At 35.1% G+C, this 25,171-nt stretch overlaps 1 protein-coding gene across 1 annotated transcript in view; it reads left to right on the top strand.

The window, feature by feature from the left end:
- The window catches only part of SEC14L1 (SEC14 like lipid binding 1), a 95,844-nt gene that overhangs the window by 39,254 nt on the left and 31,419 nt on the right, over positions 1-25,171 (top strand). Inside the window, exons 3-6 of the mRNA XM_074260227.1 lie at positions 17,676-17,825; positions 21,941-22,072; positions 22,702-22,830; positions 24,192-24,420. Of these exons, the coding sequence (XP_074116328.1) occupies positions 17,676-17,825; positions 21,941-22,072; positions 22,702-22,830; positions 24,192-24,420 (640 nt within the window). The remainder of the gene's footprint in view (positions 1-17,675; positions 17,826-21,940; positions 22,073-22,701; positions 22,831-24,191; positions 24,421-25,171) is intronic.

Below are 25,171 nucleotides of genomic sequence, written 5' to 3' on the forward strand. Positions count from 1 at the left end.
CTTGTACAGTCTAATTCTGTGGTTTCCATGGCACTGGACAGGGGAGGAGTTATCTGGCTAGAGGAAAGGATTACCTGAGGTGAGGCTTTGTTGTAAGACTGGATTGTGAGCTTCAAATTTGCTAGTACATCTTATAGTATGGGAAGTTAGGGGAGGGTTACTGAACGATTACAGAATTAATGGTTTTGTTTTTTTTTTTTTGTTTGTTTGTTTGTTTTAGTTTAAGTTTCTGGATAGCCTAGACATGGAGACAGCCAAAATTGCTTTTGTAATTTGTTTTGGAGAGGTTTGAGAGATCATGGGAATCAGAAATAATGTCTAGTACTCCGTCTTATTGCTCATGTGACCCAGAAATCCCTGTTGAGTTGGTACTTAATAAATGCTTAATAAATTCCTTGCTTTTGGTTGAATAACAAAATTTACTAATCTATTCTCTCTTCTATTGGTGAAAATTTTTAGAGATGGAGAATTGGGAGAAACCCTAATGGACTATTTTGGTTCTGTCCTAGAAGTTTTGACATGTTTTCTCACATTCTTGATATTTTTTTTTTTGATTATATTGCTTATGGTTTCTGTTATCTATTTTTGACCTATCAAGTTCTTTATCCTACAGTTCTTTATTGGATATAATTTTTAATTGTGTTTGGTTTTCTGCATTTGTTTATAAGATTTTTATGTTTCAATATATAGTTTTTACAATGATATTCTATGCATGGTCAAGAAATATGTATTTTATTCCCATTCAGTAATTCCTGGGGATACATCACATCTAGCTTTTTGAAAACTCTGTTTAGGGTGTTAATTTCCATCTTGTTTATCTTTTTTGTTAGATCTTATTAGAAGCTTTTTTGTTGTTGTTTTTGAGTCTGTATAATTTTACTATTTATTTCTTGCTGAAAATCAATGAACTTTTGTTTGGTTATTCAGGTCCTGTGCCATTCAGTACATATACTCATTCATTGTTTATATTTACTTTAAGCATAATATAGTTTCTCTCTTGATTATGTTTGCTAATCCTGCTTTTTAAAATTCACCTGAGGTATAATAGATTTACCAGACCCTTGTCTTTATTCTATGAATCTCTATGGTTCAGGTGCTTTAAAAAAAAAACAACACCTCAATATTGGATTCTATTCTTTCTTAGTTTCCTTTGATGTATCTTCCAGATAATGCCTATTAATGTTAGTAAATCACCTGCTTCTAGAGCTCTATATAGATGATTCCCAGGTCTTTATATTCAGCTCCAAAAGTTCTCCTGTGCTCATTTCTCTCTGCATCGATTTACCAATTGCCTTTTAGACATCTTGATTTAGATGTCTCAGACATTACAAACTCAGTGTTGCACACAAATACCCTTCTTCTGAACTTCCCCATTTATGTTGAGGGTGCTACCATCTTCTCAATCGTTTAAACTCACTATTTCAATTATTATTTAAACTACACTCAAATTCACCCACATACCAAGTCTTCTCATTTCTGCCTTTAGAACATCTCTTTTATTTTCACACATCCCCATCCACCAATTTAGTAACTTTCATTGTCTCCCTTCTTAACTGTTGGGTCAAATACAAATCCTCTGACTTAAAATCCTTCATCACCTGGCTCGTTCTTTAACCATCTTATACTTTACACCTCTCATATAGCAAGTAAGGCAATATTTATAAAGTGTAACATAGTATATAGTATAACAGATTTTAATAAATTTTTGTTTTCTTCCTTCTTTCCTCCATGTCCTATTATAATCCAATGACATTAGCCTACTTGCTATTCCTCACACATGACATTGTCCTCTTTGTCTGAAATGCTTGCACTCATTATCACCTCTACTTCCTGGTTTTCTTCAAGATCCAGCTCAAAGACTACTGTAGGAGCCTTTTCTTTTTCCCTCAGTCCTCAGGTTTGTGTCCTCAATGTTAACTTTTGATTTCTCTTTCCTCTGTCTAGTCATTTGCTAATTCTTGTCTGTCTTGTTTCTATAATCTCTTATCCTTTTCCTTCTCATCACACATAATTCTAAGAATTGGCCATTATTTGCCATTCACCTGAACTTTTAAGTAATTGTTTCCTTACTGGTCTTGCTGCTTCTTAGTCACTTCCTTCTTCTCCAGTCTACCCATTCTATTGCAGTAGCATAGTTACTAGAATAATAATACAAAACTGATTTTTTTTCTCACATTTCTCTTCTTCATATTGCTTCCTTCCATCTTCACCCCCAAACACATTGAACACTCATTCAACTATCTTTTACTGCTTGCCTACCAATACATTCTTCTTCAAATACAAACTTTACTATTTTTGCCCTTGATCAAAAACCTTTCATGATTTCCTGTTGCTTTTAGGATCAAATGTTACCATCACAACCTCCAAACCCCACATTTTTAGTTCTTCAGTGAGCTTTCATGGCATAATTCTTCTTTTTGCACTCTATATTTCAGCTAAACTAGATTACTAGTTAGCTATTCTGAATTGATCATTCATTCTTCCTCTTTACAAAAAATATCTCATTTTCAAGTTAGTTAAATATTTATTAAGGACTTACTATTATAAAGTGTCAGGGACTGTGCTAAGTGTTAAATGCAAAAAAAAAAAAAAAAAAAAAAAATGGGTCTTACCCTTAAGAAGCTCACAGTAAAACAGTGAAAACAACAAGCAAACACTTATGTACAGAAGGGCTATATACAGAATAAATGGGAAATAATTATATGAAGGAATGCATTACAATTAAGAATTGGGAAAGGCTTCCAATAGAAGATGGGGTATAATTGGAACTTAGACCAACAAAACTAGTATTGGAGAGAAGGAAAGCATTCCAGACTTGGAATTGCCAGAGACAATGTCCAAAGTCAAGGTAAATCTTTTTTACACCTCCCAGTTGATAATGCTGTAATTCTTGAGGGCAAAAATTCTTTCACTTTTGTCTTTGTTTCTCCAGCATCTAGCACAAACACAGTATTTTCTCTTGAGTAGGGTTTTAAATGAATTTTTGTTTGCATTTAATTGAATCCTATTCCCTCTGCCTGAAATTCTCTACCATCATTCCAAATACACACCTCTAAATTTCAACTTCATATTGTGTGGGACAGTAGTAACCACAAAAACAATCCGAGCTTCCTAGAGTATGAAAAAGCAAAAAAGATTTTATTACGATCTCCTGAGGAAGGGCAACTCCTAACAGACAAGTTGTTCTTAGTAAAGGAGTGCAAACAGCAAAACAAGATTATATTAACCAGAAGCCATTCCCTCCTTGACCTTTTCTTCCATTGTCTGGGGGAGTCCAGGCTTACATTCTAAATGGGAAATCTATCCTAGAAACAAAAGAATAAATTGCTTTTAAAAGAAGTACTTAAATACCAATTAAAAGGTAGTGGGAAATAGGAGGGGAATGTTCATCCAAGACTATGGAACACCTGTAGTTTTTTAGCTGTAGCTCAATTTGTTATTGCAGTCTCAAGTTACGATTAGGGCATAGGCCAAAGCCATATCCTTTTAAGAGCACTTCACTTTGTTTACCTCATTTAATCCCTCTTTTTTAAATTAACCTTTGAAGACTTCTCACCATTCTTGATACATTTCCTCAATCATCTTGTTCTCAGTCTCCACTCACTCTGTGTCTGATTTGTCCTTTTTCTCTACTGGGGTCCATCCTCACCAGGAACCAAAGAACCTGTTTTCAGTTTGATTACTTGGTTCTACCCTCTAAAGGTCCAAGGCTAACTGTACTTCCCCTCCAGGTTGCTTAATTTTTCTTCTGTGGAAATACCAGGTATATCCCCAAGCTTAAATTTCCCCTATAAAACCTACTTCTGGGCCATCCCATAGCTGCTATCCTCCTTTGGGTCAGCCCACCAACAGCATTCTGCCATATGGTGTCTTTTCTCTTCTCCATGCCACATAGTATCTCTCCACTATGCTTTCTGACCCCACTTGTCCTTTTTAAGCTAACTAACTTTATTAGGGTGCTAAGTCTCCTTCAAGATATGCCCTAACCTCATGGGTACTCTCTTTCTACTAGGAAATTTCTTCCACCAAGAAACTAATCTTTTCCATTGTTAACTGTGCTTGCTAAACTATATGCTTTCTCAAATTTACTTAATAATTACACTCAGTGTCTATTTTTATAATTTTTTCATTTTGTCTGTAACCTCTTCTCATAAATAAATCTACCTTTTGCCACAGAGAATGGCCATTGTGAATTCACATGACCAAACCTCAACTTTTGATGCATTTAGTGACAAACTCCACACCATAGATCACATAAGTGAGGGCCAGGTATGGAATAGGGCATGGGCTAATTTCTGATGTACTTGGCAATTTCCATCACTATCTGTCCATTATCATCAGCAAAAATTTAATTTCCCAAAAAGTATCTTCTTCAGCCAACAAATAGTCTAATACTAATCTATGCTAGAGTACTACTATTTTTAGTTGTAATGGCCTGGTCTGCTAACAAATTCACTGCTTTTGTCATCTAGTTAATGGTTATTTTGACTATGGCATGGAGTCTAATGAGCCTATTCAATATACAAATTGGGGTTCTGTACCCCCAACTCCCATCTGGGCCATCTGTTACCCCAGCCATTTTTGTCCCTAGCAATTAGAATAGATAACCTTTCACAGATTAAAAAAAAAAAAATGACTGTCAGGAAAGTTAGCAACAACAAAAATGGTAAAAAGCAGACAAGTACATATGCATCTAGCAACAGACAAATGACTAGGTCAAATTCTTATTTAGGATATAATGATTACATTTTCAGATAGGAAACTGTAAAGTCTTATATTCTATGGAACATTTGCCATGATTATAAAATCTTTTATAAGAGGAAAAAGCAGGGGCATGATTATAATAAAAAACTGGTCCTTCAGGCCTCACTCTGAGCACATACATGACAGGATAAAGCATGGGAAATTGAATCAGAAAGATCACATCTTAGTGGAGGCCAAGGTTGTACTCCCAACTCTTGTTCAGATACTAGCCTTCACTTGTAACAATTGAGTATCACATTCCTCTGAGTAGCTTGTGGAATATTCCTTTCAGATGGTGGATTACTGGCTTGTTGAGCCATCAGACAATCATAACCTGAATTCAAAACTCCAAATAATATCAACTACAGTCTTAAAAGATTTTATCTTAAATAGCAAGTCTTGTTAATCAAAGCTTCAGGTGAATTTAGCTCTCAAGGATCACATATTCTAAATAGGTATTGACCCTATCTGTTTATATTGATTCATCTTAGAAAGTTCACAGCTTATCTTCATATCTAAGTAAATGGGTTTTACATTATACAAATCAGGGCAGCTAGGTGGCGCAGTGGATAGAGCACCAGTCCTGAAGTCAGGAGGACTTGAATTCAAATTTGGTTTGAGACACTTAACACTTCTTAGCTGTATGACTCTGGGCAAGTTATGTAACCCCAATTGCCTAAGCAGAAAAACATCACATCACATCACATCACATCAATCATTTTACTTTAAGATGCTCAATAACCAATCTATATCAAAACATGTTCAGGCATTAATTAACTATGTTCAAAGGGTCAAAGACAGACCTCTGTTCTCAGAATTTCTGTAAAAAATGGGAACAGCTTTAAAATGAGTCAATACAACCCAATTAAAACTCAAATAGAATGTAAAATATACTGTCCTAATTTCACATTAAAATGTAGAATATACTGTCCTAATTTCACATTAAAGAACTATATAAAATTAATTATTAATAATTTCTTCATCCTAAAAAAATGTTAATTCAACTTTCTTCAATCGAGGAGTCTCTATAAACTTTTCTGGAAATATAAATACAGATACAGCATCAATATTGTTGAAATTCCTTTAAGCACAATTAATCTCTCCTTCCACCAAAACATTCCTAATTACAAAGTCAATTTTAGAGGTCATAAATTGTCCTTAACAGTTTATTCTGGAGGTTCCTCCACAGGTCCTTTAAGCCTGGTCTCAACCTCCAGACTATTGTCTCAGTCATCTATAATGTCTGGTAAGGTCCTTTCCACTCTGCTTCTTCCTGAACTTAGAACTCTTCTAGAATTGCAAAATCCAAAGATGATGTCTGGGTTATCAATCCTTGCTTCCTAAGGCCTAAAAAAAGGGATGAGCACACTGTCAGTAATTTATCTTTTGTTTCAAAAGAGAGTTTTCCCCTTTTTCCTCTCAAATAAAATAAACCAATCTCATATGGGAAAAATCCCAGATCATTTTTGGGAACAGGTCTAATTTTTTAACAAAGCAATATCTAAATATTTGATCTAAAGCAATTTAGTCTCTAACATCAATTTAATCATCCTTTTTTAAGAAACTGGTTCATTTTTTCCACTTTGCCTGATGAAAGTAGATGCCCAGGTGTATGGAATTGTCACGCAATTTGCAATCCCTCCCCATTATTTCTTATAAAACCTTAGAAGTAAAATATGTTTATCAGAATTGGGAGTTTCTTATCAATCTATACTTAGTTTCAGTGTGTTGCAATATTATTCCAATAACCCCTCTTAAAGCAGCCAAGCCCAGGGGAAAGCTTCCACTCATCCCCACTGGTATCATTTCATTAAAATCTAAAGTGAATATTTGGAATCAGACTCTCTCCCTCTAGAGAGGCATCTCCTCAATTCTTTTTTTTTCCCCCTTTTTTTGAGGCTGGGGTTAAGTGACTTGCCCAGGGTCACACAGCTAGGAAGTAGTAAGTGTCTGAGACCAGATTTGAACTTGGGTCCTCCTGAATTCAAGGCTGGTGCTCTATCCACTGCGCCACCTTATCTTTAGACATATTACACACCTTTCAGATACAGTTTGTTTTACAATTACACATATCCCTATATCTCAAATTTTCTTTCTTTAACTTCTTTGTTAAAAGGAGAAAACAAGACTATATCTAAATAACTTTGGACCAAATATCACAAAATTTATACTACATACCCAGCTGCGCTGACAAAATGTCAAAGTACAGCTCATACAATTTTTACAAATTACCTAATATAAAATTTAGAAAGTAACATAGTAGCTTAAGTATGTTTCATCTATTTTAGAGAGACAAAAGTGACTTCTTTAAGTAAGTTACCAAAGGACCAAAAATTTTTTAACTTCAAATCAAAACAGATTTAAATTTCTAGTAATGATATTTCAATATTAATGCACATATATTTCTGAAATCTTATACCAGAATAAACAAGTTCACAATTTTAGCGTATACTACTTAATAGTAATAGAATTTAAGAATCAGAATTCTAATTTATACACTCAGCCCCCAAATTGAAGATGGCAGAAAACTGCCCTTTTCAAGTTTATTTATAGGGCTTTAAGAAATTGGGGGCCTTTTAGGACCTTGGGGAAAAAGGATCAAAGAAATTTGAATCCAGTTCAGCTGCAGGTCCATGGCCCTGTGACTAGCCCACCTTCCATGCTAGAAATGCCAAGGGCTATGTCTAAGATATTGGAGCACCAGCCTAAATCCCAGAAGAATTTGGACCAGCCAGGGACACCAGCCTAGTCAGGGTAGATTCCACAAACTTGAGAAGCTTGAAAAATCCCAGAGTGGGGTAGTGTTTTTTGTTTTTTTCTTTGTGTTTTTGTTTTGTTTTTATAATTTCAGTTTTTCTGTAAGCCTCAAGTTCTGGCCTACTTAAATTTGGCCTACTTAAAAATACAATAGGCTAACTCAATTTAGCTGATAGACAGTACCAAGCAACTTAAAACTTAGTCTCAAAAATCCCAAAATCTGCCAAAATGTTTTAGCAGTTCTTTAACTTTATGCAGATCCAAATTGGCCAGTACTAGGTCCATTGAAAGGTCTTTTTTTTGTTAGTTTTTTTGTTTTTCTTCTTGGTGTGACAGTTAAAATTTTTACCTGTCTCAGAGCTAGGCCTTCCTCTCTTTAGCTAAGTTATTTGCATAAATCTAATTATGTACAAAACAAGTGCTTTTAAATCCCAAATAGCCAGATCTTTTAATTCTGCTGACTGAAGACAGTTGCAAACTGTCTTTAGAAGACAAAACACAAACTCACATACAGTTTTTCTAAATGAAGTTCCTATTGTCTTACCAGAGGGAAGTTTTGGAGCCAACAGTTGGGTATTCTTTGAATTTACACCCCCTCCCCTCCACCCTTGGGAGTTGAACAACAGATGCCAAAACAAAACTGACTATACATTTTGATATTTCATCACACCAAGAACAAAACAAAAGTCTATAAAAGGCTTCTCATGATACTGAGAAAATTCTGGATTCTCCTATTTTCCTTTGGTAAGAAGATTAGGTAAATCCTCCATTAAAGAGGACAAGAAACCTTGGAAAGAAACAATCTAGCTGGCTCTAGTGTCAGTCCTTGGAAGATAGTTTCTTGTTTACTAGTTCTTGGCAAAGACAAAGTTTTCATACAAAGCTAACCACTTAAGAATTTCTGTCCTCATCAGTTTCTCACCCACCTGGGTTGTGCACAACTTACCTGACTGATTTCAAACTTTTCTCAGTTGATTTATCTCATGGGCCAAATTTGCTAGCCTACTTCTGTTATTGCTGTCTCTTGAGTATTTGTCTTTAGGAGTTCCCAAGCTTAATTCAAGGACTGGTGAGGTCTAGATTGGGGTACCTAAACGAAATTAGGGTTTAATTGAGGTCTAGTGGAAGGTTCAGGGCACAGGGAGTCAAATAGAGCTCCCCTGCAACCCCTTTGGATTCGGAGCAAGAATACAGAATTAAATGAGGTCTAGTAGCCGCACAAGAGTCCATAAAGCAATGTACAGACCCGAAAACCTAGATTGATAAAAGAGGTTTATCATAGGATTTGGAAGTAAGGTTAAAGTCTAATTAGTAAAAAGTGTTAAATAAAGAGAAGAGGGCACCGCAACCAGTGTTCCAGTGGGCAGAGATCCTTTGGCATGCCAGGCATAAGGCTGCCATGGTAGGAACCTCTGCAAAGAGAGGGCTCCAGCTTGCCTCTTTTATAATGAGAGATTTAGCTAAAGGGGCCTGTGTGTGGAGTTCCTAGTAGGCTTGTGAGAACCTGGGTCTCCTATTGGAATTCAGAAGGGTGCTTTTGACAAGATTTGTAAATCAGAGGTCCTAGCTTCTTGAATTGATATTGCATCTGCTAGGAAGGACTGGGAATCAGAAAGGAATAAATCAATCTGAAAGGATTAGTTCTTAAAAGGAGCACAACCCACATCAGGACCACTGGAGAACTCTCCCAGAAATATCCCAAAATGAGCCCCCAAACTGTGAAGAAGAGCAGCACTCACAAAAACAATCAGAGACCCCTTTTGGGGTTATTATGATCTTCCAAGAAAGGGCAACTCCTGACAAGATGTCTTCAGTAAAAGAGTGCAAACTGCAAAAAACAAGATTATATTGACCAGAAGCCCTCTTCCCCCACTCTTTGACCTTTTCTCCCCTTATATGAGGGAGACCATACTTATATTTTAAAATACGAAATCTGTCCCAGAAACAAAAGAATAAATTGCCTTTAAAAGAAGTATTGCTAATTAAGAGGTGGTAGGGAAACCAAAAGGGAATGTAGATCCAAGATAATGGAACTTCTGCAGCTTTTTAGCTGTATCTCAATTTGTTTTTGCAAAGTCACAATTAGGTCACAGGTTGAAGCTATATCCTTATGAGGATCTTCATTCAGTTTATCCCATATAGTATGATATATATATATATATATATATATATATATATATATATATATATATATATATATATACATTCCTCCCTTTGTTTTCTAGATAAGAAAACTAAGTCAAAGTTTGTCACACAGGTAGTATTTGGCAGAACAAGATCCTCATACACTCTATTTTTGTACTGTATTATTTTCAAATTATTCATATTCGAGCTTGTGAAAGAACTTACCTTCTGTTATCTTGTACTATTTAATTTTTTTATTATTAAAAAACCTTCAAAATTTTTTTGTTTTGTCTTCCCAAGTAGACTATAAATAAGCTTTATGAGACTCTCCTTTGTTATTTTCCATTCCCTCCCTCCAATTCTTCCTGGCACAGTGCTTACCACTAGGTGCACAACATAACTTTTGATTTGATAACAAATCATTAAACAAGTTGTTATAGAAATAGATAATAGACTGAAAGCAGTTCTTCTGCAATGTTCTACAGATGTTTTGAACATTATTTTCATTTTAAAACTGCATTTTTGCTTTTTATAAGCATTAGAAACTCAATTACATTAAAGTCTGGGACAATGTTGTAGTTCACTGCTGTTTCCTAGCAAATGACAGATAATCCTGTCAATAAAGAGCCTGGTCAATATAATTGACTTAACTTTGTATCTGAGCACACAATGTTCAGTTTTAAGTTACACTCCCTTAAGTGTTGCTAACTTTAAAAAAGATGTCCGTAACAGAATGAAGCATTATAACCATTAAATTTTAAGCTGACAACTTTATTAAAATATGTTTTTTTTTCCACAGTAAAGTATTGGCTTTTAGTATGTCAAGAATACATATGCTTTGAAATCTGATTAAGAACTATTATCAAGTTCCCCAATTTTAGGCTAAAAAAGCCCTTTTGAAAGCCCCTTTAAAAATCTCTTTTTGAAAGAAGAGTGGGTGTAGGACTGTAGGTAGAAATACATGCAATTATATGCATAATTACCCCAAACAGGTTTACTTTTAGTGACAAATCTTAGTTGTTTTAAGATCCAAAAATTTTAGTTCTGCTATTGAGACATCTGAGTGAGACATGGAGTAATATAAAATAAAGTTGATTTTATGTTTAAATGGGATCTTACATGATGCATTATCTATATTGGATACATTTTAAATTCTGGATGTGGAGATCTGTAGTGGGTGGTGGGAGGTGACAAGATTGAAGTTGATAGGAATAAGGGATTTAGTAGCAGCAGCAAGCATAGGAGATTCAATATTATTGAGGAAGGCAGGGGATTTTAGGTAGTTCAGTTTCATTCCTCAATGCCCAATTTCATTGTAATTGTTTTTATTATATCCTTCAAGGCTTATCTTTCATCAGGGGAGAACATATCAGCCTAGGAAGTCTGGGAGCCAGGTCAGAAAGAAAATAAGAGAAGGGGAAAATTCTTTTTTTAAAATTTTTATAAAATTTTATTGATATCTTCTAGTTTTTTGCATCATAGTTATCTCCAGTATCCTTCCCTATCCCTTCTTAGAGAGTTATTCCCTATAACAATTAATATATTTTAAAGACAAAAAAGGAGGGGGCCCCATATCGTAATTGAGCAATACATTGAAAAAGTCTGAAAACATAAACGTGTAATGTGTAACACCTGTGGACCTGATTGGGTCTCAAATGGTGTGTTGGACAGCTCCTAAAGGAGCAGCTAGATGGCAAAGTGGATAGAGCACTGGTCCTGAATTCAGGAGAATACTTACTAGCTGTGTGACCTTGGGCAAGTCATTTAACTCCAAGAGCCTCAAAAAACAAAACACAAAATAGAGAAAACCTAAAGAATTGATCCCTGAGGTAAGTAGGGAGAAGGCACTAATAAACATCAACTTAGCTTCATGATCCTAAACTCTGGAGATACAAGTTATGTCAAACCCTTGAGACCAACCTCTGTAGGGGTCTCAACAAGTCTCACTTTGCTATGCCCTGTCAGAAATCCCAGTCATGTCCCTGAGATTAAATTTTCCCAATAAAATCTACTTATGGGCCACCCCATCATTGCTGCCATGTGCCACATGATATCTTCCCCCTTTCCTGGTACCACATGATATACTTCCCAACCTCATTTTCCTCCTTACAACTTACTAACTCTGGGGATTTAGCCTGCCAGCTAAGGGCAAGCCCCAACCTTATGGGTTGTTCCCTTTCTACTGGGTAGTTGTGATTTGCATTGAGGAACTTGTCTTTCATATGCTCTTCCAACTCTGTTTCACAGTTATCTTTCCTGAAGTCTATTGTATTTCTTCATTTTGTCTGTAACCTATTCTCTAAATAAATCTACTTTTGCCGAAGAGAATGGCCATCGTGAATTCTTCAAATGACGAAACCCTACTTTTGGTGCTTGTCATCATATGGTGTCCACATCACTCACATCAGACCTCCCGCTTCTTGGTTTGGGGAGGGTTTGAATTATTGTCTCATATTTGATCTTTGTCACCAAGAACTATTCCTCCCAAATTCACAAACTATTAAATGATTGCACAAAAACATTTCAAGTTATTGTTGTTTGTCTTTCCTTCTCAAAAAGGATTCTGTCATTAGGGAGGTGAGACCATGACAAGCAAATGAATTAGAGTTAAATGAGAAAGGGCTATGCAAGGTCACCTTCCTCAGTTTCCCCTTCAGAGCCATCTAGGTCCAAGGGCAAGATACAGATCAGGATGGCTGGAGATGGCCCTGGATGAAAGATTTTGGCCTTTTTAAGCTAAGGTCTTCAACAGGTCTCAGTTTGAGGCTGCAACTCTTCAGTGATTAAGGCTAAGCCACAACTGAGGCAAAAATTTTTTAAAAATAACTAAATCTGGGAAGGGAAGACATTCTAGAGCAGTGGTCCTCAAACTTTTTAAATAGGGGGCCAGTCACTGTCCCTCAGACTATAGTAAAAACAAAAACTATAAACAAATTCCTATGCACGCTGCATAATTCGTATTTTGAAGTGAAGAAACAAAACGGGAACAAATACAATATTTAAAATGAAGTAAAGTTAAATCAACAAACTTGCCAGTATTTCAGTGGGAACTATGGGCCTGCTTTTGGCTAATGAGATGGTCAATGTCTGGTTCCATATTTGTCACTGCTAGTTGTAACAAGTGATGCAAGTGTGCATCCGTTAGTCTTGATTTGGTTGGAAATTTCAAATGTTTCATTCTAGAAAAAGTCTGTTCACAGACATAAGTGCTGCCAAAGATGGTTGCCATTTTGAGTGCATGGTTCCTGAGATTAGGATATGTCTCAGAAGGGAGAGATGCATAGAAATTATGAAGGTTGCTTGACTTGAATGTTTCTTTCAGAGAGTCACAATTCTGCAGTTCAGCCAGTTCCATTTGGTAAATTGTATCCACATTTTCAATGTCAATAGAAAATGTGTTATGGAAAAGCTGTATGTCCTGTTCATGGAGATGAAGCTCTTTAAATCTAAATTGGAGCTCCTTGCAATTTTCCCAATGAATCCACACATGTTTTGTTTGGGAATACAATCAGTGGTTTTTCTGCTAACAGATTTTGAGTTGTGGGGAGATGGCAGAAATTTTCCTCCTTCACTTGTTTGATGAGAAGGCCTAATTTTACTTCAAATGCTTTGACATGTGATTGCATATCACAGATGAGCTTCCCCTTTCCTTGAAGTTGCATATTGGAATTGTTGAGTATCTCTGTGACATCTGTCAGAAAAGCAAGGTGCCATTTCTATTCTGCATCATTGAGCTCTGGTACTTCTTTGTTTTTTGAAAGCAGAAAAGTTGTAATCTGTGGAAATAAGTCATAGAAACATTTCAAAACTCTCCGTCGACTCAGCCAACGGACTTCTGTGTGATATAGAACATCTTCATACTCAACATTTAGCTCAGAAATTCCTGAAATTGTCTGTGATTTATTGCGTTAGCTCTAATGAAGTTAACACAAGATGCCACAATTTTCGTAACAGAGTCCCACTTCAGTGATTTACTACACAGCGCTTGTAGGTGGATGAGGCAGTGTATGGCTATTGGATGAGAATGGTTATGTTTGTCCATCTCTTGGGTAATGTGAGCAATTATTCCTTTCTTAGACTCCACCATCCTAGGGGCACCATCAGTTGCCACGCTGTCTAGTTTAGCCCAGTCCAGTTCCAAACCATTCACAGTTTGGCAAACCTTTTCATAGATATCCTCTCCTATAGTTGTTCCTTTGATGCTTTGCAGTGCAGCAAGCTCTTCTATGACTTCAAAATAATCATTCGTCCCATGAATAAAAATTAGAAATTGTGCAGAATCATGAACATCATTACTTTTGTCGAGTGCCAAGGAAAAATAATGAATTTTTTTTTGTGTGTGTAGTTTTGCAAATGCTGATGCAGATTGTCTCCCATTTCTTCAATCCTCCGTGTAATTGTAGGTCCTGAAAGACTCACTGTACTAAATAAATCGGCCTTCTCTGGACACATCTCTTTGGCAACAGAAAGAAGGCATTCTTTAACAAATTTTCCCTCCATGAATGGTCTGCCAGTGCGTGCTATTAGCTTGGCAACTTGAAAACTTGCTCACAGTGATGAAATATTTAGCTGCTTCTGCTTCACAAAAATATTTTGCTGAGTTGTCAATGTATTTTTCAGTTTTAATATTTTATCTTTTCTCACTTCTCCAACCAACCAATCATATTTATCTTTATGTTGAGTTTCATATTGTCAATGCAAATGATATTCTTTGAACATAGACATTATATTCTGGCATATCAGACATAGAGCTCTTTCCTTGTATTGCATGAAAAAGTAATCATAAGTCCACTGTTCTTTGAATATCCTACACTTCAGATCAATTTTTCTTTTGCTTGACATCATTATTTTTAAGGGATTCCAAATTGCTATTAGTAAAATACCAATATATATATATATATATATATATATATATATATATATATATATGTATATATATAGCGCTACAGAAACAATATACCAGCAATAACTTTGCCCACACAGAGACATACTGACATCAATGCCCAACTTCCTCCAAGCTGCCTCCGCACTGTGATGCCTCCGTTTCCCGCACTCTCTCTCCCGCTTCAGACCTTCACTGCACACAAGTGACCACTCAGGCAGCCCTCCCAAATGCCCTGGCTTCCTCTGAATCCTGGGATCAATTCTCATGATCCAGCGCTGCATGATCGTATGTGCTGCACTCGTAATTTATCATAATCACAGGCAAGACTGTGCACATATGTATATAACTGTGCGATATATTGTATGGGCAGAATGAGCTTCAGTGACAAATCGTACATATGGGAGCGGTCATTGTGTGACTTGAAACTGCACAAGTATATGGGGAGTTTAAGAATCTGGAGGGGGATGAAGTAGTACAGCAGCTCTGCACACCCTCATACTCAGGATAAGTGGGGGGGGCACTAAGGTCAGACCTCCAGTGATTATAAGGTGATGACATATGTTAGCAATATTCCATCTCTTTATGAAACTACAGAACATACACACAGTGATAAAACTGATGACCACAACAGCCAGACATGAGGTCACTATGGATACAGGGCCACGGCCTGGTACCAAGAGCCTCACTCTGAGCGACATAGCAGTCAGTACTGCAACATGCGCTAAAGAGGAGGCCGTTGCATTATTATGTCATTACAGCATAATGACAATGATAAGAGTCAAGCTGGGACTTGTAGTACTAACTGTTACTATACCCTGAAGCGGCTGTGACATGCGCAACATGTACTGTACATCCCTCGCACCTATCTGTTGTGGTGGCTTCCGTTACTTTACAAGGCTGTGGGCCGTCAGTTCTCCGTCTTCTGCATCTCCCTTCCCCACACCATACACCCCAACCTGGGAACTCATCTCACCTTCGTATCACCTTACATTCTGTCTCTGCTGCCTCAGCCCAGTGCCGAAACTGTGTTGCTAATGAGAGTTTAGGTCGAATATCACTTCTGGTCTGATTTTGTCATAACCCGGCGGGCCACATAAACGTCCTCAGTGGGCCACATTTGGCCCATGGGCTGTAGTTTGAGGACCCCTGTTCTAGAGTATCATGCCAAAGCAAAAACTGATAGCTGCTTACATTCAATCTGAGTCAGTCGGGACCTAGTTACATTTTGCAATAGACCTTAACATCGTTATATAAAATTCAAAAGATGTTGATTGAAAAACTAGAGCTTGCAAGGACAGTGGAGTCAATCTATTCCTAAACCTTCATGTTATAGATGCTCTAAAGCTCTAGAGTTAAGTGATTTGCCCTGAGTCACAGGCTTAGTGGTCAAAATTAGCACCCAGGTCTCCCAACTTCTAAACAGGTGCTTTATCCATAAATCTCTTCCTTATTAGTAAAGAGGATTTTTTTTTTTTTAAGTAGCAGTGATTTTATATGTGTATTCTTAATCTGATAATGAACTAATTTTTTTCACATAACCAAGCCAATGCACTATGTGAATTAAGCATGCACATTTTTGGTAGTAAATAGCAAGTAGTTCAAACCTTCATTCCTTTTTAAAGGAGAATCCTAAAATCACAATGGCAGGATGGAATACCACAGATAGAATGATCCTGAGAATTAAATTGGAAGGTGACCTAAGAACATCAGCTCTAGAACAAAAACCTCAGCACTAACATGCCAATCTGCAGAATTTCAGTGTGAGAAACAACCTATACAACAGGTTGAACCTAGTTCAACAAGATTTTAAGAAGTAATAGTAAGAGAAGGGTAAAGGGAATAAATAGTCAGTGCTAGTAGAGCTATGAGAAGACTAGCACAGCAATACATTGATGGTGAAATGGTGAGGTGGTCCAACCATTCTGGATGTTTGTAAGCCAATTCAGTCACTGGATAAAGCACTAGGCCTGGACCTGAGTTCAAATGTGACTATTACCCTGGACAGGTTGATTAACCACTGTTTGCCTTGGAGGCATCTTAGTGGAATTCCACAGCTTGAGTTAGGAAGACTTGAGTGTAAGTCTAACTTCAGACACTTAATAGCTGTGGGACCCAGGGCAAATCATTTAATTCTGTTTGTGTGTCAGTTTTTTCATCTGGAAAAGGAGATCATAAACTCCTTCAGTATCTTTGTGAAGAAAACTCTATTGACAGTGTTGGCACACCGTGGACTTTGGGGTCACAAATTGCTGAACATTACTGAATAACTGAACAACATTCATGCAGGAAAAGTGATTAAACTTCCTACTTTCTGACTCTGCAGTCTTGTGAGTACTGGGATTATATTCTCCAGGAAGTCAAAATCAGAAAAAATGGCACTGTATACATAAAAATATTAAAAGTTAACACTCTTTATGGTAGGAAAGAAATAACTGAGGAATGACTTTTAAAAATAAAGGCGTATGAATAATGCAGTAAAAAATGATGAATATTCAGAATTAAAAGAAACATTAAGATCTATATAAACTAACACAGAGTAAAGCAACAGAACCAAGAAAATAGCATACACTACTCCAGCAACATAAATAGAGCTGTAAAAAGAAGTTTTATTTTGTGTAATGGGAAAAGTAGCAAAATTCCTGGAGAAGAGATAATAAAACCTGGTGTAAGACACTACAACTGTGCCTGATATTTTTGCTGAAGTGTTTTGTTTTTTTCTCAAAAGATATATTCATTTTAGAGAGGGATAGGTGTAAGGATAAAAGATATGCATGACACATTACAGAGTTTTCTGTTGTTTGTTTTTTTAGAGAGAGTTAAAAATTTTAACTTGTGGTTCCTGTATTTGTTTTTAGAACTCTTGATAAGTATTTCAATGTAATTGGTTTCCTTTGTGATCCTGTTTTATACATTCAAAAGGATTATTCTGAGAAGGGGATCATTGGCTTCACTAGAATGCCAAAGAAATACATGAGTAAATAAAATCTTTTCTTTAATAAAATAAATAATTATGAAGGCTAAAATGAACATATATGTGTGTGTGTGTGTGTATGTGTGTGTGTGTGTGTGTGATACCATTGACAGATTCTAACATTTAATGAGTTTCTATTATATCCTTACAAACAACATTTTTTATTAGGTCATTTTATCCTTTCTTCCTTTGTAGGCCTATGAAAGGAGATTTCCTACGTGTCCTCTGATTCCAATGTTTGTACACAGCGATACTGTGAATGAATATAAGAGTGATGATGGGGCTATTCATGTTATTGAACGACGCTGTAAACTGGATATAGATGCACCCAGGCTATTGAAAAAGGTATTACTAAAGAATATACATATTTATTAGCACTACGTGGAACTTTTACAAAAATTTTTACAAAAATTTCTCAGCACTGAGAAATTGGAAATAAATGTAAAAAGGCAGAAATACCTATTCTTTACAGATCCAAACAAAATACATTGGTAATAAATTCAGGGAGCACAGATAAAAGACAGACCTAAATTGAGACTTTATAAATTCTAAATGGAGCAAATCAAAGAAGGAATACTATAAACAATAATTATGTGAAAAACAACGACAATAAGACAGTATGCCAGAGTTTCTGAGATACAGCTAAATCAGTCTCAAAAGAAAAAAATCATCTCTAAAAACATGTATTAACAGATCATTAAAAAACTAAATTAAGTATGCATTTTAAAAATTGGAATCTCAGCAGGTAAGCCTAGAATAAGTACAACCTAGAAATCTTGAAATTTAAGGGGAAATATAAATTGAAAACCATAAAGACTATGTAACTCAAGAACAAAATTTAAAATCAGTTCTTTGAAAAAACTGACAAAATTTAGCCAATCTTATTGTTTTTGTTTTTATTTTTTCTGAGGCTGGGGTTAAGTGACTTGCCCAGGGTCACACAGCTAGGAAGGGTTAAGTGTCTGAGATCAGATTTGGACTCGGGTCCTCCTGAATTCAGGGCTGGTGCTCTATCCACTGCACCACCTAGCTGCCCCCAGCTAGCCAATCTTACTAAAAGGAGAACCAAAATTCATATCAACAAAATAAAAAATATACAAGATGATATCACAGAAAAACCTAGAAGAAATAGAAACTAGAACTTATGAATGGTTGTATTTTTAAAAAAAAATACAAAGGAAACAGGGTTATATACCTAAACTAACAAAAGACTAAATCGAGATCTTAAATAATTCCATTTCTAAAAAGTAAATAGAACTGCTAGTTGGAGGAGGGGAAGAAATTCCTTATTCCTGATGGATTTACAATGCCTGAATATTGTATGAAAATCATTCTCCAAAATTGAACAAGAAAGCACTCTACTGAATCCATTGTATAAGACACATATAGATATAATACCTAAACTAAGGGCTGATAAAGTCAAAAAGGAGCACATTAGACCAATATTATTAATGAATATTGATTTAAAATTTTTTAAAATAAAATCCTGCCAGAATAATAATTTTTCAAGAAATCATTCATTATGATTGGGTTAGAGTTCTACTAGGATGCAAAGATGGTTCAGTAATCAACATAATCATATTAGGAAAAAAAAATCCCAAACCATAATTATCAGAATTCAGATATAGAAAAAGCCTTTGAAGAATAACAATACTCATTTATGCTAAAAAGTTTAGAAAATATGGCTCTAGAGGACTCTTTTAAAAAAATAAATAGAAGCAGTATCTACCAAACAGCAAAGATTATAAACAATGGGGATGTACCAGAAACCTGCACTTATAGAGAATAAAAGCAAAGATATTTCTTACTCACTGCCATTTTAAGTAGATCTAATGATGCTAGAAATAATAATACAATGAAGAGTTTAAGGTTTAAATAGGCAATAAATATCCCTATTTGCTGATGACATGATGGCTTACTTATTTTCAGCAAAATTGTAGTCTGTAAAATAAGTTCATACAAATCAGTTAACATTTCTATATAATAAGAAATCCTAGCGGCAAAATGAATTCTGTAAGATATATGAGGATAAAAGATTCTTAATAATTTCATAGTTTCAGTTACAACTTTTAAAATAAAGAACAACTTAAATAGTCAGTGCTTATGACTGAACTGTGCTTATATGATAAAAACTATAATATTGCCAAAATAATTTTATGTTAAGGGATAGGTCAATTCTCTGAGAGCCTCCACATGCGGATCATAACATCAGAAGGGGTTGCAAGGCAGCCTTGCTGACACAGGTGTTGCGGACTGGGAACAGAAAAATTGGAGGCAGAGGGAAGAGGAGGGAGATCAGACAACATAACAGCCTCTCAGTCTGAGAGGTCAGAGAACAATAACTGCCTCTCAGTTTCCTTGTATCATCCTCTCACAAGAAGAGATCTATTCTGGGTTGGATCTCCATCAGCCACTGTTAGGTGGCTGTCATATATTTCAGCAGCTCTCCGGTGTATTCCAACACTCTACTCTTGTGGTGATTACTCTGACTGAAACGAAGGCTGCTCCCAAAGACCCCCCAGAAAACCGAATCAGAGAACATTAAAAATAATGATCTCTAGTTCTTCTTTGGTCACAAATTCCTTCCTGCTCCACAGGTCTGAGAGGTCAACTATCCTATGTTCTAATTTATTTATAATATGTTGATATAAATCTTAAATACAAAGTATACATTTCCTATGTAAAAAAACAAAAATGGGGAATTGTTAAGGGACAGGGCAATTCTCCGAGAGCCTCCACAACTGTGGATCATAACAATTTTATAGTTTTAATACTATATAAATCACATGATCAAAGGGAGGGATACTTTACAGAGCCAGGTAAAATAGTAATGGAATTCAATTAGAACAACAAAAGTTCTTCAATATCAAGGGAAATTTTTTAAAATTCCACAATAAATTAAAAAGTTATGTGATCTGAGAATTTATTGAACATACCATTAAACAATTAGAAGCAGATTGTATACCTTTCAGAGGTATACTTTTTTTTTTTAATTTATGAAAGTTTTTATTTACAAAACACATGCATAGGTAGTTTTTCAGCACTGACCCTTGCAAAGCCTTCTGTTCGAAATTATCCTCTCCTTCCCACCCCCTTCCCTAGGTGCCAGGTAGTCCAATATATGTTAAATATGTTAAAATATATGTTAAGTCATATATATTTATCTTGCTGTACAAGAAAAATCAGAAGGAAAAAAAAACTGGGAAAGAAAACAAAGTGCAAGCAAACAACAGAAAGAGTGCTATGTTGTGTTCCAACTCAGCTCCCATGGTTCTCTCTTTAATTATGACCTTTAATCAAATTTTTGACAAGAGTTTGGTGTCTAAGATACTAAAACAACTATCAGAAAAATATTAAGACCGAAGTAAAGAAAAAGAAAAATATTAAGACCTAGTAAAGAATTAGACAAAAGATATAAACAAATAGCTTCTAAATGAAGAATTACAAACCACTAGCAACTACTTGAATGCTCTAAATTACAACCAATAAATGAAATTTAAATTAAAATAAACAAAAATAAAAACTTTCCACTTTATACCCAGCAAAATTGACAAATATGACATAAGATTAGAATTGTCAATTTTGGGTTATAGAAGATAGGTACACTACTATATTGTAGGTGAAGTTGTACAACCATTTTTGAAAGCAATTTGGACATAAAGTAGCTAAGATGTCTATTGCCTTTGATTCAAAGATTCCATTCCTAGGTATATACCCTAGAGAAGTCATTAAGAAAATAGAAAGCTTTATATGCACTAAAATATCTACAGAAGCACTTTTATTTATTTATTTTTTTAGTTGCAATGAACTGGGAAGAAAATAGATATTTGTTGATGAGAAGATGGTTACATGAATTTTGGTATATAAATGTAGTGGAATTTACTCTGCTAAAAAAAAAAAGACAAAAAATAAATATAGAGAAGCATAGAAAGACATGAATTGATGCAGAGTGAAACAACTAGAAAACTTGATATGCATCATGATTAGATAACATAGAATGAAACAATGTAACCATTAAAAAAATAGATTTTGAAAAACAATCAAAAATAAGTCTGTGCTCAAAGAAAAGATATGAGATAGTTGACCCTCCTTTATAAAGGGGTATTTTTATGTGCACAGTGCAAAGTATATAATGTGGGTTTTTTTGGATGTATTGTTAGATTTTGCTAAGGTTTCTTTGCCTTTTTTTTTTTTTTTTTTTTTTTTTTTATAAATCCTTATTTATATAATGTGTGTTTCTTTCAGATGAGGGAGTGAGAGGAATATAAAGTAAAATTTTAAGTGACAAAAAACAAATGTGATCAGTAAAAATTTATTTTAAAAAAATACTTTAAAAAAAAAAAAAAAAAAAAAAAAAAAAAAAACAAGGAATAAACCCCTTACTTCATTCCCACACAGATAGCTGCTACATTTTAACTACTACTAATGCAAATTTTTATGTTTTTTTTTTTTTTTTTTAGATTGCAGGAGTTGATTATGTTTACTTTGTTCAGAAAAATTCATTAAACCGCCGGGAACGGACCTTGCATATAGAGGCTCATAATGAAACATTTTCCAACCGGGTCATCATTAACGAGTACTGCTGTTACACAGTGAGTAATCTGGAATGACAGAAAAAGGTCCTGTTAAGCATTTAGTGTTTTGTGACCCCAGAAACACTTTGTTGACAAATTGGCCTCTCCCAATAAGTTCTGTTCATTACCAGAAACAAATGAGAACATTCTACTGAATCACTAAGGATGTGATAACTCATTTTTGTTTTTAAACAATCTTATATTTCTCATTCTCTTGAGCATCTCTCTTATAGAAAACTTTATTGTCATTGATGAATTCCATTTAGTAGGGGGTTGAACCTAGTCTACAGTAGTAATATAACTCTTGTTTGTTTATTTGTTTTTGAGGCAATTGGGGTTAAGTGACTTGCCCAGGGTCACACAGCTAGGAAGTATTAAGTCTCTGAGGTCAGAGTTGAACTCAGGTCCTCCTGACTTCAGGACTGATACTCTATCCACTGTACCATCTAGCTGCTTGCAGTAATTTAGAAATTAAAAATCTGGACTTTTTATGATTTTCAACCAGATTTTATAATTTTCTGGTATAATTTTAATAGGAATTGTATTTAAATCTGCTTTGTGCTTTCATTAGGGGTTTTACTTTGAATAGCCAATATTCTGTCATTCTCCAAAACAGGTCATTTGAATGTTTTCTCTCTTGCTTGCAGGTTCACCCTGACAATGAAGATTGGACTTGCTTTGAACAGTCTGCAAGTCTGGATATTAAATCTTTCTTTGGTTTTGAAAGCACTGTGGAAAAGATTGCAATGAAACAGTATACCAGCAATATTAAAAAAGTAAGTCTTGGCATAGAATTTTGCCATTTCTCTGAGGTGGTTTCACTTGGCATTCTCTCCTGAGAATGGGTGAATAGAGTAGTTTAGGAACCTCAGAATTTCCCAAAGAGCTATTTAATGAAACTCAGAAGACTTAGTATCATGAGGAGGTGAGTGGCAGATATGAGTGCTAAAAGTCTAAGTGGTTAATAAAATTAGGTAGCCCATTTTATTTTCGATCACATTAAAATCCTCTAGTAGTACCAGGAAAGGCATATGGCATTCTTACCTGCTTGGAGACTAAGCAGATTGATGTGTAAGATATCAACTAGTGCATTAGGGAACTATCAGATGGTTTTACAAGACCTACCACATGTCACTGAAGTGTAATATCTTCTGTAGAAGGCTCTGTTAAAATTTCACATATAACAAACAGCATAAAAGTTAAAGAATTTTGTTTTAAAGTATATCTGTAATTGGAAAATTTTTGAATGGTTAATGGATTTGTTTATAACTTGTTTAGTTCAGTATGGATGGATTTGACATAGCAAATCAAAGTAGGAAGCAATGTTTGTAGTTGACCATGTAGGAAAATCTTGCCCATTTGGACTAGACTTAGTCCTTAGAGGTAATATAATATAGATAAAGCTATACCAACAGAATTGGTTTACAATCTTTTAACTCCTCTGATTTTACAGATGAAGAAACTGAGGCCCAAAAAAGGCTAAGTGACTTGACCAAGATTACATATATATTAAAACAACTGAACTCAGAATCAAACCTGGGTTTGATTTCAGGCTTCTTTCCATTATACTATGAATCCCAATGTTAAACTTGGGTTCAGGCAAGTCTTGGGTTTGAATTATGCTTCTTAATATTTCCTTGCTGAACAACCATGGGCAAATGACTTAACCTTTTTGTGTCTCATTTTCCTAATACATAAAGTGTGAGCTTTGGACTAGATAATGTTCAAGGTTCCTTCTACTTCTCAACCTACATTTCTGTCATGTTCTTACTATATCTCTATATAGTATATCTATATCTATATACTCTAGATAGTATATCTCTATAGCATTTTTCTGCCTAGTAGTAGCACACCTACTTCACAGGCCTGCCTAAATATTAAATGAAATTATAATATATGTAAAGCATACAATCAACTTAAAATGTTATTTAAACATGTTATTGTTAACCTATAATACACAGGCCTTTTCTAGAAGGAAGGAATTAAAAATAAAGATAAATAGGTGATTTGATATACTGTTCCTCCATTTTAATTTGTGGTATTCATTTTTGCTAACATATTTTTTAAAAACCCTTGGAGAGATGATAATTTATATATCATGCATTCTCTTGTCATGAAATGAGACTTTGTTTTAAAGGGAAAAGAAATCATTGAATATTACCTGCATCAGTTAGAGGAAGAGGGTATCACATTTGTGCCCCGCTGGAGTCCTCCAGTCTCATGCTCCTCAAAGAAAACTTCATCTTGTAACAAACAACCAGTATCAGCTGCTATTAGCATACCAGATCCACCAACAAAGGAAGGATTGAATAATGAAATTCTTAACTCTAACAGTTCATCTGAGCTTGTAGTTGGAACACCTGATGGTAAGATGTTTTATTCCTATTAAGATTCTTATTTTATTCCAAGAATTGAAGTTAGAAGTCACCCAAAGACAATGGAGAGAAGTATTATGGGAATGAATAGGAGTGTAACTCATTACCAACAAAGAATTATAAAGAAGTAGCATTGCAAAGAATGTCACCAGAGAGCTATGTGGCCTGAAAAGGAGATAGCGTAGTCATCCATGAGTGATAAAATACAGATGATGTGCTCTATTGATATTCATGCACTATTAAGAGGAAAACTGACCCCCATAGAGGACCTAAGGGAAGATATGGTTAATTATTTCATACAATGAGTTTCACAATTGGAAGAAATATGTACATCCAAGTGTGATTCTATGCTACTTATTCATTGGGTGGGGGGGAAACCTAGTAGAAAACTGGCATATTAATCCAAAATAATTTCACTAGGAGTGATCAAGAGTTTGATCACTTTTATCTGTTGCAATTGGGAAATTTGTTACGTGATTGCACGATAGATTGCATGATGCAAAATCCTAAGTGACTAATTAATTTTATTACTTTCTTCCCAGAGTAGAGCATACAGATAGTGTGCAGTGGGGACAGTGCTTGATTTGGAATCAGAGGAGATATCTTAAAATATCATAGTTCTACATCACTTTCTTATCCTAATATATTCCTTTTTAACAAAGAGAAGGAAAAACTGTTGAGAAAAATAAAACACCATATCAATTAAAACAATATGCAATGTTTCATAGTCATCCTCTTTTTC

The sequence above is a fragment of the Sminthopsis crassicaudata genome, chromosome 4 (assembly GCF_048593235.1).
Source record: "Sminthopsis crassicaudata isolate SCR6 chromosome 4, ASM4859323v1, whole genome shotgun sequence".
In the NCBI taxonomy this organism is placed as follows: Eukaryota; Metazoa; Chordata; class Mammalia; order Dasyuromorphia; family Dasyuridae; genus Sminthopsis; species Sminthopsis crassicaudata.